General features: G+C 42.8%; 2 protein-coding genes across 2 annotated transcripts; both read right to left on the minus strand.

Moving 5' to 3' along the window:
* Positions 1–813: 813 nt before the first annotated feature.
* Positions 814–2440, minus strand: LOC130190486 (osteocalcin 2-like). Its single transcript, XM_056409921.1, is given in 5 exon segments — positions 814–1459; positions 1628–1662; positions 1664–1725; positions 1830–2237; positions 2341–2440. Coding segments are annotated over 5 exon segments (669 nt in total). The 5' UTR covers positions 2402–2440; the 3' UTR covers positions 814–1356.
* Positions 2441–7503: 5063 nt separating this feature from the next.
* LOC130190807 (endoplasmic reticulum resident protein 27) lies at positions 7504–12508 on the minus strand. Its single transcript, XM_056410430.1, has 7 exons — positions 12426–12508; positions 11807–11892; positions 10551–10688; positions 9820–9936; positions 8980–9105; positions 8672–8869; positions 7504–7565 (listed from the first exon to the last, which is right to left on the minus strand). Exons 1-7 carry the CDS (start codon positions 12481–12483, stop codon positions 7524–7526), a joined length of 765 nt encoding a protein of 254 aa, XP_056266405.1. The 5' UTR covers positions 12484–12508; the 3' UTR covers positions 7504–7523.
* Positions 12509–13832: the final 1324 nt, after the last annotated feature.

Genomic DNA, 13832 nt, shown 5'->3' on the forward strand with positions numbered 1-13832 from the left:
TACACTTCTATTTGGCTAATCTAATCTGGGCTGAACAAAGTGTATCCACACAGCGTTTCGTCCACGTGTCCCTCTGCCTCTGTGAATGAGCAGAGGGCACGCCTAAAAACGAGGCACACATACTCTTTATCTTATCTCTTCTTGTAATTGTTCTTCATGCCTTAGCATCTTTTGAGGCATAATATCTTGAAATCTCGAACATCTCTTTGAAGAACGAAATGTACAGAACGATTGAGGCCTTTTTTTCCCTCTCTATATAATTAATTCTTATTAGAATCCCTTCTATTAATAAGCAATTATTTTGTTTTGTGTTCCTCTTTAACACTTTTCTGATTATTTCTTTCAAGCTGTGGCTGCACCAACACAATTTATGAACCATTACTTACTCCTAAATTTCAAAGGGGAAATCTGTAAAATTTTGGGTATAATGAATATAATTATTTCTGTTGGGAGTTTGATTTGATTGATATTATATATTATTCCGTCAGAGTGTGTTTTCATGTATTTCAATTGAACGCGAAATTAATTCCTGGTCTGTTTGACTGACCAACTCTGACATCTAGTGGCAAATATGAGAACAGCATGAATGCTGCCTGGAGCTCCGCCTCGCGTTGCCACTTGTATTGTGCACGAGAGATAATCCTCTGCAGAATATATCTAAATCAGGATTTAAGCAGCTATGATACATTTTTTGTAATAATAATATGACTGCTTGTATTGTCACTCGTAGAAGGGAATGATCACCCGTATGATGTCATTCTTTACATCAGCCTCCCATCAAAACATTGTAGTCATCGAGGGCAATACCAACAATTTCACAAAACAAAATAATTTATTATTTTTCAAATCTAAAGACAATTTGTGGTTACAGTCTTTACAGATAACTGATATGCATTCTACACACACTGTACATTATCACTACCAATACACTCCTACTAAAACCAAAGTACCTCATTACTACATCCACTACTTACTAGAACTATACTTCTAGTTGAAGAAATAAACAAACACCAATACATTAATATACACGTCATCTTCACTTGTAGCACCATTCATTAGACTATGGACGTAGAGAATAATATAATCTCGGGAGGGCAACTACATACTTCACAGGCTTACGTTTCCATGTGCCTCTCTCTGAAAGCCTGTAGAGGCCTTCTCATACACAACCATTAAAGCCGTTCACTTGTGCCTTTAAAAAGATATCCATCCAGCATCATAACATAACATGGGCCAAAACTTTTTTCATTTTAAGCGGGGGTTTGGGATTGATCTTCTCCTTGCCTGGATTTAGGGGAGTTGCTGCACTGTTCTGTGACAACCTGGCAGAAAAAAAAATATTCTGGTGTCTTCATCTTAGAAGGGAACGGGTCCGTAGTAGGCCACGTATGCGGCGACGATGCCCGCGGTCTCGGCCATCTCGCCGCAGCCAATGTTCAGCTCACACACCTCACTCAGGCTGCAGAGGAAGGAGAGGAAGGAGAGGAAGGAGGTTAGAAGGGCTGCAAAATCTCCCCGACTTCTGAGTTCTGGCTTGTTTTGTTTTTTTACACCTGACTAACGTGTCAAATGGTCATTTCACCGTAGGTGGGAACTTTGCAGCAAGGAACAGAGTAAATAACTGTACCTTTCCAGCTGCAAGGGGGTGAGGACTCCTGCTTGGGGCAGCTCTTCTCCTCCTCAGGAGAACAGCAGCCAGGTCTCTCTTCATGACCACCGGAGACGCTGCAAGGACAAGCATCACACAATCAACCGTTTATTCAAGGGATTCTTGTTTTACAAGTAATTCAGAAACCATGCAAATATGGTATCTGGAAAATGTTTCATACCCTCTACGCTGGCTGACTCGGATGAAGATGAGGAGGATGAAGAATCGGAGGAAGAATCGGAGGCGGAGGAGTCGGATGCTGAGGAGTTGGACTCAGAGGAGGAGGACTCGGAGGAAGACGATTCGGAAGACTCGGAGGACGAGGAAGAGGAGGAGGAAGACGAGTCGGAGCTGGAGTTGGAGTCAGATGCGGAAGAGTCTGAGGAAGAGGAGGATGAATCGAGGGCGGTGGCAGGGTCAGCGGGGTCAGCAGGGTCAGCGGTATCAGCGGTATCGGCGGAAGCAGCGGGCTCAAAAAGGTCAGCAGGGTCAGCAGTGTCAGCGGGGTCATCGGGGTCAGCGAGGTCAGCAGGTGCAGCGTCAGCTGCTGTGTCGGCGGCGGAGTCGTCGGAAACCTCTGGCTCAAAAGCTGGGGAGTCACAGAAAATAACACTTTTGTCGAGACACTGTTCCAAATCGTTTCAAATAACCGAGAGGTCACTGAGGAATCACAGAGATGAGTCCGTCCTTACCTCCCATGGACCAGCACACTGACAGAAGGGCACAGATGGAGAGGAGAATCAGAGTCTTCATGGTGCCTTGGAGTTGATTTCACTGTGGAGAAAAGTTGCTTTCCTGAATGTGCGCTCTTCTTTCCTTCGATGGCTTTGCTCTGCTTCTTTCCCCCAATTTAAGGTCAATATATACTGAAGTCCACCTCCTTTCTCAGACCTGAGGTAGTCCTCTGATTGGCCGGGGAATCGAATGTCAACATTTCCGCTTCCACTTGTCAAGAAAGCTCCCCTCCACACCCCCGCAGGCCTGGCACGGAGTCCGACAAACCCGTTCACCCGCGCAGAAACGTACACGGCCACAAACATTTCAGGCATGCGACAGTACGTACGGTGCTGCATGTAAACATACACCTTCTTGTGTTTGTAGCCGTGTTGATGAAGCCGATCCAAGACCAACGGAGTGACATGATGAAAGCCGGACCTTGCACACATGCAAATATACACACTCAGACATATGTTCTAAACAATGCATATGTCCCACAGATTAATGTCAAATTGAATAACTGAATTGGCATTTTAAAATAGTTTCTCCCTCTGACTTCTGGGTACAGTACTTTTCTCATATTTTCTCCGACAAAGTGCCTTCGGTCCCTGTCAATCACTCCCTGAGGTCAAACCGTATCAATTTTGTACTCGACGTGTGTAATTCCCCGTTTAAATTCCCTTCCAATCCTCGTCCCTCATCACCGGAGTATAAATAATGCAACAAACCCCCTGAAAGTCCAAACCAGTGGTGTTACTGATTTTTATAAAATACCCCTTCAAATGTGATTGGATTTTAATCAGGGAGACCCGCTGCAGCCTCGATTCTTCAACATGAGGTCTGCCTGTTCGGCCATTGCTCCGCTCCGCCCACACAAACCCCAAACTATAGCCTGGGCCGACCACAGGCTACTAATCGAGTGACACGGGACAGCAGCGAGCCTCACTATGCGACAGAGCTTAATTAGAGTGTTGCAGAGTCCCACCAGAACCGCAGTCAGTCACTATTTACAGACGCATCTGGGTCGAGCTCCTGGCCGGATGCATATGAGACACGGCCACGGTTTACCGACGCCAGCCGGTGGCCCAATACATGGCATGTATTTCAGCAGATATACGGCTAAATATAAGCAGCCCCCATGTTTTGGATGAACAGCCCTGTGTATGCGGGTTTGGACGCAGCTTTCTGTTTTTAGGACACAGTTGAAGTGTGGCTTCAGCCGTGGTTTGTGACAAAAAAACAAAAATTGTATTTTGAGTTTGCAGCTTGGTCTTAAACCATGTTGCAACTTAAATACTCAGTAGATAACCAACAGTTTATGCAAACATATCACTTCATGTGTATATATATACAGTATGTATATATATATATGTATATGTATATACATATATTTATCCCAGCGGGACCCCAAAGAGCTCCATCCATCCCGTAGCGAGACATTCTGAGGAGTTCAGTGCTGCTGCAGGATGACCTTGGTGTCCTTCGTGTTTCCTAGAGTCCAGCGTTATTCCTGGTGTCAGGGATTTGTCTTGGACCGCGTGCCGTGTAATTTCAATGTCTCGTCCAGTGTCCATTTTTGTGGTTGACTCTTATTGCATGAGGGGGGGGGGGGGGCAGTTAGAGAAAACAATGCCAGCATTCTTGAATAGGCGGGTAATGCAGTGTCTGGGGCTTTTTTGACCTTCTTTGTTGTTGTTGTTGATGTTGTTGTTGTTGTTGCATCTTTATTAATTTAGAGAATGGGTAATGCTCACTTTTCCTGTTTGTCCTGTTTGTCCAGCATAATACCTTCACGCACATATAGAATAGAATAGAATATACACTTTTATTTATCCCCAAGGGGAAATTAGTTCTCTGCATTTAACCCATCCTTAGTTATTAAGGAGCAGTGGGCTGCGGTGAAGCGCCCGGGAAGCAACTGGGGGTTCAGTGCCTTGCTCAAGGACACTTCGACTTGCAACTAATGGGGAGAGCGGGGATCGAACCCACAACCCTGCGGTTGCAGGACGGCCCTCTTACCCCACTGAGCTAAAGCCGCCCCATGATGTGTGATAAAACAAATCAGTCTCATATTTGATATAAGGTGATGCGGTATCCTCTCTGGGCTAATATAATACTGTGTTTACTGACAAGGCCCTCTCTTTACAATACCAGGATAAAAACAAATATTTCACCCATTGTAAAGTTGCTACATTGGTCTCCTGTCAGGTTGTGACTGGATTTTAAATGATCAAGAAGTCTTGCCTCAAGCCTGTCTGAAGATCGGAGAGCGACTGAAACTGTTTTTGAAATGTCTTTAAACCTAAACTTTTGATAAAAATGTGCTATGGCCTTCATTTAACTTAATACTAATTATTACCTTCGCATTGAAAATGCGGAAGGTAATGTTTTGATCGCCGTGTATTTATTTATTATTTATTTATTTGTATGCGTGTTATTCGCATAAGTAAAAAAGTATTAAACCGAATCGCATGAAATTTGGTGGGATGATTGGTTATTATCCGGGGACCATTTGATTAGATTTTGGGATCGATCGGGTCAAAGGTCATGGTCAAGGTCATGAAAAGGTCAACATCTTCTTTTTACCATAGCGCAGTCAATTTATAACAATTGGCATGCAAATAATGCCAAAATGTTCATAATTCAATGCCCAATCTTGTGATATGCGAAGGTATGCGCTCTACCGAGTGCCCGTTCTAGTTACCTTCGCATTGAAAATGCGGAAGGTAATGTTTTGATCGCCGTGTATTTATTTATTTGTATGTGTGTTATTCGCATAACAAAAAAAGTTGTAAACCGAATCGCATGAAATTTGGTGGGATGATTGGTTATTATCCGGGGACCATTTGATTAGATTTTGGGATTGATCGGGTCAAAGGTCAAGGTCAAGGTCATGAAAAAGGTCAACATCTTATTGAATCGCATGAAATTTGGTGGGATGATTGGTTATTATCCGGGGACCATTTGATTAGACTTTGGGATCGATCGGGTCAAAGGTCAAGGTAAAGGTCATGAAAAAGGTCAACATCTTATTGAATAGCATGAAATTTGGTGGGATGATTGGTTATTATCCGGGGACCATTTGATTAGACTTTGGGATCGATCGGGTCAAAGGTCAAGGTCAAGGTCATGAAAAGGTCAACATCTTATTTTTACCATAGCACGGTCAATGTATATCCAATTGGCATGCAACTAATGTTCATAATTCAATGCCCAATCTTGTGATATGCGAAGGTATGCGCTCTACCGAGTGCCCGTTCTAGTTTAGAATATGTTATTGCATCATAGATATTATATTTGTTTTTGTCTTTTAATTGTCTTTTATATATTTCTTTATTTATTATTATATATTTCCTTTTCCCATGTGCATTACTCTCATTGGTTTACAGTTTGTATATGTGTGTATGTGGGTGTGTGTGTGTGAGCGTATGTGTGTGTATGTGTGTGTGTTTATAGAATGCTGGAGGCTTATTATGTTCTTTTACTTCCCATCCCTAAGTATATCTATAGGTTATAAGCTTTTCAATAAACAAATCCCACCACCAAGAACTGTGACTCCACGTTAACGCACCACTTAGACAGAAAGGAGAGATCAGGTTTATCTTCTAAAGTGTGTAACACCCTGTGAATGTTGTGTCTGTCTCCCCAGGAATTGGTCATTCCCTGCACCTGCCCTCAGCCTCTCCCCTGATTGTGTAATTCCCGTCATCTGCCCCAGCCACACCCGTCTCGCTGATCCCTGATGTCCCACACCTGTGTTTCCCCACCTTATATATTCTCCCAGTCTTTGCTTTGTTCCCTACCAGATTGTTGTGTGTTTTGCCCCTCGTGTCTATTCGCTCATGACCAGTCTGATTTTAAGTAAAAACATTTGTTCCTCAAACCCAGAGTCGGACAGTCCTTCTGCACTTGAGCTTACCCGTGTGAACCTGTGACAAAGTGTACTACACAGCAAAGAGTCTATTTGGCGTACACAAAAGAAGAAAAGAAGGTTTTTAATGTTAAAGAATATTAATTGTAAACTCCTTTCTTTTGTCTTTGGTCCCTGACAGTTCTACTCCATCTGCATTGATAAACCCCCATCACATTGCAACAAACAACCTTTAGATGATCAGTTGCAGGCGTGCATTTAGACTTTTCCTTTTAAACCATCACCTCAGGTGCGTGTGTAGATACTCATGACTTGCGAAGAGCATTTTAGCTTGTAGGTAAGAGCATGTTTAACCTCAGCAAGGTGTCAGGGGAACTTCCTGAAATACACCCACCGAATGCCAAGGAAGGATGGATTTCTGATTTCTGATTGAGGTATGTGAATAAAATAAAATGTAAATGAAAGATATAATGCATGACGGAGGTGTTAAATAGCGAAAACCCCTGGCAGACCGATAGCATATCTCCTGCAGGACTCGAGCCGTATAAGACATAACTCACTGACAGCATATCATGAATATTGTAACCTATCACAATACATAATTGTTATTTTCAGTCAAATGCATCAGGGTGACCTCATGGATGGATAAACAGACAGAAGCCTATGACATAATCACAATATTAATAAGTATTTTAATTTCGAATCCACATTATCTACATTTTATTACGAGTCCATTTAAAAAAAATTTAAAGACCAACACTGGAATTTTCAGATTGGCCTGTATTTGGATGTCCGGCTTTCCCCAATCCGCCAGACACATCCGCTCCGCTAGACAACACCAATAATTATCCCGGTCCCGAGTCCGGGCCTTGAAATTCCCTTCTTGCTTGAGGGCATATTTCTTGGACCAAACATTTTCTTTCTTGATGTCTCCACTCCACAGTCCGTCTGTTCTGCTTTTACAGAGTTGTTACTGCTAAATACGTAAAAACGTTACCGGCTTGGCCCGCCCGGTGTCATCTCCCCGAGGTCGGCGTGTTGTGGTCTGGACAATAACATCAGCGGACAGACTCACTATAGGCCAGGAGCTTGTGGCCCGCTGACCAGACCGCAGGCGAGCTCACACTCGCGTAAACAGACCAAACATAACAATACACACACACACACACACACACACACACACATATATAGTAGTTTCACAGAAGAAAGAATCAGATGCCCCCTGTTTTTGTCCATTTAGTCTTTTTATTTAACACACACCAATTCCTTTAAATCTGATTATTAGTCCTAGAGCTCCGTTTTGGCCTCGGCTCCTGCCTGCTGCACCTCCTGAAAAACATAAAGTGAGTGATAAGGAGAGAGTGAATATGTGACACTAGTTTACCACACGTGCACATTTAATGTCGATGTACTACGATCAGAGGAAAGCTCTGAGAAATGCAGTCGTTTATGTCATCAATGTCACCAACACTGATGCATTATGGGATGGAGCTTAATCTATCTTGGTTCTGCTTCACTTCTAGTTATATCTGTCAGGAATGGTAAATAACTCAGTTTCAGAAGAATATAACGATTTAACAGGAGAGAGAAAGATAAAAACACAAAGGGCTAAATGTTGAGGGTGTCTTAAACTGTACAGACTGTAAAGCCCCTCGAGGTCCTTTTGTCATTTTGGGGCGATGTAAATAAAAAGTACTTGACTTCAATTTCGAAACCATATTTGCAAAGTTCAGTTTCAGGTCCAGGGAAGTTGCAGTCGCTCTGTCGAGACTCTCGCGAGCAATAACTGTGATGGAGCCCGAGAGGAAAGCAGAACACTGCAGCTTCACGGTTGAACTTGTTTGTGTTTTTGGTGATTTGGGATGGTTGATGATAATAATACAGAAACATGTAGGGAATACTGAAGAGGGTATGAATAACAACTCAACTGTCTTTCCTCTATAAATGGGCAAACCGTATCCGTTATTCCTCTGCCTTGAACATTTTAGCTTCATATATGGCTTCAATGTTTTTCATGCCAGTTTGTTTTCTTTTCATCAATGAACTTCTGCTCTTCTTGTCATGTTGTCGTCAAGACAAGACAGTGTTTCCCTGTGTTTCCTCTGTTTCCCTGTCCTTCTGTCTCCTGTGTGTTTACCCTGTCTGTCTAGGGCTCACCAAGAGGGTGTGGCTGTCTCCTCCCTCCCCTGGGCGGTGATTGCCGGAGCAGCTGGGATTAGGACGCTGCCTACTTAAACTGTACTCACACCCCTTGATGTTGTTGGATCGTTAGTTTCTCTCCTGTTGCCAGACTGTGGTTCTGCTCAGTACACAATTAAAGAAACCTTTTTATTTTGAAAGAACTCCTTGTGCTGCTTTTGGGTTCCTACCTTGCTCACCCTTAACACTTCTTTCTTTTCTTGATTCTCTTTCGGTAAGCCACATCGGGAGCTCACCTTCAGTTCCCCTCGTAAGAAGGACTGGCAGAACTCCCGCACACGCTCAGTAGACATCTCCCCCGCGGGCAGCAGCCACTTCATGTCGGAGTCACCATCATACAGACCCACTCGTGGAAGGTCCCCAGACTTGAGGCCGAAGTAGCCCAGTGACCGGGAGTTGGTCTTCTCTGCTCCGTTAATCAGCACAAACAAGAACTGGAACACAGTTGTTACGACTTAATTCACACAGAAATGTAACTTCTACTACAATTAAAGAAACACACCTCTGCAGAATTTGAAACTATAAGTCATTTGAATATTCTCACCTTGCCTGTGAAGTCTGGGGCCAGTGCTCCCAGTAGCTCCTTCAGCTCAGTGTATTCTTTACCCCCCCTGTTGGCGAAGAGCAGGAGGTGTGTCTTCACCTCTGAATTGAACAGGCCCACTGCGGTCTGAGGAGACACAGGATATATACATATATATACCATATACTGTACAGTATATACAAAGGAGGGTTGAGGCGGGAGGAGTCTAATTCTGAAGGGCCACAAATGATCTCCTTCCTCTCTTCTGAGTTTCTTTTCATATCATCGTCATACAGTCATTACGTTGTTTTCTCTTTGCAATGACATTTGTGCAACTACATCCGGCTCATGTCAGGCCTGCAACCGGCCATTCATGTTGGATACATTCTTGTTCTTGGAATACTCTGAATGCCAGTGGGAAGTGCATTTAGGCAAGTATATTGTTCTTAAGTACAATTTTGAAACATGTACTACTCCCACGACATTTCAGAGGGAAATGTACTTTAAAAAAATGTATCTCAGAGTATTTTTTAGAATCTGACTTTTTTAAATGTTACTTTATCAAGGACAACAGACAAATTAACTTTTTTGACAACAAAATATCAACTAACTATTAAAAAAACTAAAACATTGGTATTCATTGGCAAATGCTGCTTGTACAGACACACCAGGAACAATAATCTCAAATAGGATATATAATAAGGTAATATAACACTGACAGTCTGCTGCCTACTGAGCTTTTTCACATACAAATGTATTCTTAAGTACAGTTTTAGGGGGTAAATGACAGGAATTAAAACACAATGAGCTTGACAGACAGAACACATATAACAGATATAGTGGACAATGAGGTGGACCTACCACTTGGTTGTACTCTGTGATGTATCGGACCTCATTGATGCTGATGAAGTTTACAAGACCGTCAGCGTCTAACTTCTTGACTGTGGCAATAACGAGGTTCTCCTGGTGGTTATCCGCCTGGATCACATGACACATCATCATCATCATCGTCATCATCATAAAACTGATGTACGCTGTACGGGACTGGAACACACGTGTCAGAGGCATACAATAAAATAAGTTGGGTAAAAACAGACACTATACAGACACCTATTTTTATTTATTGACACATTTAATAATTGCTAACATTCATGACACGAACAATGAATGTGCCGGATGATAGTATACGTGCTATGACACACCATCATGCAGATGGTGCTAATCTCTGTCAAAGGTTCTATAGGTTAAGAGCGAGGAAGCCGACAGATAAGAGCGATCTATAGCTAACGTGTGGAACCCCTTGTCATTGTTCTGCGGTGGGTGAACTGTTAAATATTCAGAAAGAAATTCAGAAATGATAACGGTTTAATTGAGCAAGATCTTGAATAACCCTGAATGAATGAGAAATACTGTAAAACATGTTATTAGTAAGAATTGATCGCTCTTTAATGTGAAGGACACGTGCAGAATTCACCTGAAAAGAAAAGGTGTTATTACACATGTATTTAAGTCGTCCTGAGATCCCAATCCTGAGACCGGCATCACTGTCATTACACGTATCATTGATAAAGTAGACGGGTGGTGTAGAATACCTTTCTGAAAAGGGTGATGGTGTCTGAGGAAAGGCTGTAGTCGGCCCACACCTCCTTCACGGTGCAGAGGGCCACCGGGACGGAGTCAACTTGCTTTGCAGCTGCAACAAGTTCCTGATAGCCGTGACTCTCCTCTCCCTGCGACATGAGAGGAAATCAGAGTTACATCTTATTTTTTGTTTACATCCTGCAAGCTTTTTAAATCATTTGTTGTTGTTGTTGTTTTTCTTTCATCATTGTACACTTTGCAGGGAAATTTCTTGTCTTTTTCCAAAATTCTTGTATTGCAATTCTTGTACTACCTGCAGTGGGATCATTTGAAGAGAAGGAAATGTGCCTTGATCCAGACAGGCTCTCTGGGAGGATATGCAGTATCAATTTACGTGTTTCCCTTTTGTGCTACTTCATACTTTTACAAAAAAGAATGTTTTTAGTCAAATGTTGTAGTTTTTACTGGAAGTCAAGGGATCAATCTCATCTTTAACAAACGGCCGTCATCTCCAGAACTTGGTTCCTGTAGCAGTCAATTGGCTGCATAGCTTCCAAAAACTGGCTCCTGCAGTTAATCCTCTTTCTAACGAGAATATGTGAATTTGAAAAAAGTTACGCAGGCATTGAAAGATTAAAAAATGGAGAATCAAAGGAATATACCGGAAGCAAAGGAAGGTGAATCACGTATTCCTAGCCAGCATTTCATCAGCTCTGGGAGTCCATGTAATCATTTTGCAGCCTGTGATACGTGTTCCTTCTCAGTCACAGCACCAACATGTTGGTCTCTTTTGGCCTTCAGCCTCATGATCCAACTACGCCTTATCCTCATGTGCTCTCTCCTCCATTTCTCTCCTCTCATGAATATTCTCCCCATGTTTGTTTACAAGAGGGCCAGTGAAGCCAATCCCACAAGCCCTCAGATCCGCAAGTATTTCCTTTCCAGTGGCCCGCCATCTTCCCCCGCACACACAGAGTCTGGCCAAAGGGCTTGCCTCTCTCTCCGTCCTCATAGCACCAGCCCTGCCAAAAGGTGTGGCGGCAGGAAATCTATTCTTCTTCCAAATCTAGCCGTGACAACAGCATCCCAAACACCAGGGTGCAAACAAATGCTGTAATTTTGGAGCCCTCGCAGTCTCACGCTAGTCTGATCGCGTGTTGTTCGCCGCATGCCTGTTGGCATAATAAACTCAGCCATCAAACAGACCCCCTGTGGACTTGTTTAAAATATATTTCTTTCTTCTCTAAATGCAATTTTCATGTCTGACCTCAAAGAATCCGATGACCACCACATCAGCAGAGTCGACGAAGGCCTCCACAGCTTTGGTGTCGGTCAGTCTGGGAAAGGCACTGTCTGGGACGGAAAGACACCAGATGCACAATTCAACATATTTTGCGCCATACAGTCCCAGTCCTTGTCCCGACAGGCTTATTTCACATCCCCAAATGTGAAGACAGAGTGTCGCTGAAATAAAAGTTCGATCACTGCAGTGGGAACTATGGACATCTAGACAATATTATGTGGCAATCCATCAACTAGACGTTGAGATACTTCACTAGCTATGAAAGTCAGGGGATCACCAAAGTCAAGGTAAGATTCATCATGTGGCGACCATGAATGTCTGTTCATGGCAATCCATCCGGAAATGTCCACCTCGTGGTCGAGGTGAAGGCCGGGGATCACCAACATGATAAGGATTCCTCCTTCCCTTCGGGATGTATTGATCTTACACAAACCATACACAATTGGACAATATTTGATGGTCAGTGAAAGACGGACCGAAGAAGGTCTACAAAATGTATATTAGCAGAGTTTCCCGCACTGAAAGCAGAGAAAAGAACTCGAGAATACGATCATGAAGACTCGGTGTACTTAAAACTATTTACCTTTCTCTGCGGCAGCGCCGGAGGACACCAGGAGGGAGAAAAGCAGAGTGATCAACATGGTTTCAGGGTGGCGGGCGAAGAGAACAAAGCAGGGAATGACCTGAAGACTTTGCAGCCGCTGGACTGTGCGCGAGGAGTCGTGTCACCGCCACACGGCACCCGGCCGCGGCTGCTGCAGCCTCTCTGGGACGTGATTGGAGCCTTTCATGAGAAGCAGCCAGGTGTCGTTGGTCCGTGGGGTGCTGCGATGTTGGCCTACGTGTCACCGCGTGACAGGGAGCAGGAGAGGTGTGGCAGTCTGAGGTCGAGGTTAGTGCAGCTGACCTTTGCTTTTGTGAAACATTGCAAGCCTTTTTTTGTTTCTCATTAGTTAATAGCAGCTTACGAGCAACTTTGCTGTCTTAATGTCTTGTGCTACAAAAAAAAAATAAATGTGTTGTGGGTGTGAGGCTCTGCTGACGGAGCAGCCTGGTTAATACTCAGGCTGCAGAGGCGAGTAGAGCGAGTGACTCGCATGGACTGACTGGACTGCAGGCATTCGCCACAGGAGGGGCACTGGTGAGGCTGACGGTACAGCTCTGTACACATTAATTAAAGCTGTATTATTTCCACAAGATCTCCCTATTTCTTTATTTTTATTTCCTAATTAAATATTTTACCTGATTTTTTTTTTTGTTAAATCGTCTTTGAGTACATTGAGTAAATGTAGTGTATGTCAATGATAAATTATTATATAAAACTGATGAAAAAGAAAAAAAGAAAAGAAATTTATTAAACATTTCCAGTTTGATTTCCAATAAAAAAAGTTTGTAAACCAAGATATCTAAATCCCAAACAGTACAGGAACAAGATTTAATCAGATCAACTTTGACAAAATAGCCGCACAATAACATGGACGTGTCTAAATGTGCCATTTCAATAATTAGCGAAACTAGATTTTCAAACTATCAGTGTGTTCACCAGGGTTTTGAGTGAATTAAGTGCAAACTACCTCTGCAAGCGAGTATCATGACTGCAAATTCTTTAAAAGAAACATTGAGTAAAAATGTATAGCATACATAATAATAGACAAGCAACTCGTAAAATATGAAACTGTCAGCCAAACAATAACAAAACATTTAAAACATAAAAGCCCACTGCAGGCTACCAGCAAACCACCATGTGTGGGAGTTCAAACTAAAAGACTCTGAAATGTGGATGTATTTATAATGGCACCGATTCAATTTTTAACCTAAACTCCAGAATGATAATTCATATGAAGTTTGACGTTTCACTCAAGATTTTAAACAGTTTTCCCATTGACAAAGGAATCTGCTAAAAATGTTCTGGCAAGGTTAAGATAGCTCGGTCGACCACAGAGCAAAGAAAAACAGCTGGATGACAACAATACAGTGAACTCTTGAGGAC

Source organism: Pseudoliparis swirei, chromosome 24, assembly GCF_029220125.1.
Source record: "Pseudoliparis swirei isolate HS2019 ecotype Mariana Trench chromosome 24, NWPU_hadal_v1, whole genome shotgun sequence".
NCBI lineage: Eukaryota > Metazoa > Chordata > Actinopteri > Perciformes > Liparidae > Pseudoliparis > Pseudoliparis swirei.

Coding starts and splice junctions, on each gene's coding strand:
- LOC130190807 (XM_056410430.1), bottom strand. CDS start 12,483: ATGTTGATCACTCTGCTTTTCTCCCTCCTGGTGTCCTCCGGCGCTGCC. Junction 10,689..11,806: donor TGGTCATCGGATTCTTTGAG/GTCAGACATGAA, acceptor CTCATGTCGCAG/GGAGAGGAGAGTCACGGCTA. Junction 9,937..10,550: donor CCATCACCCTTTTCAGAAAG/GTATTCTACACC, acceptor CATGTGATCCAG/GCGGATAACCACCAGGAGAA.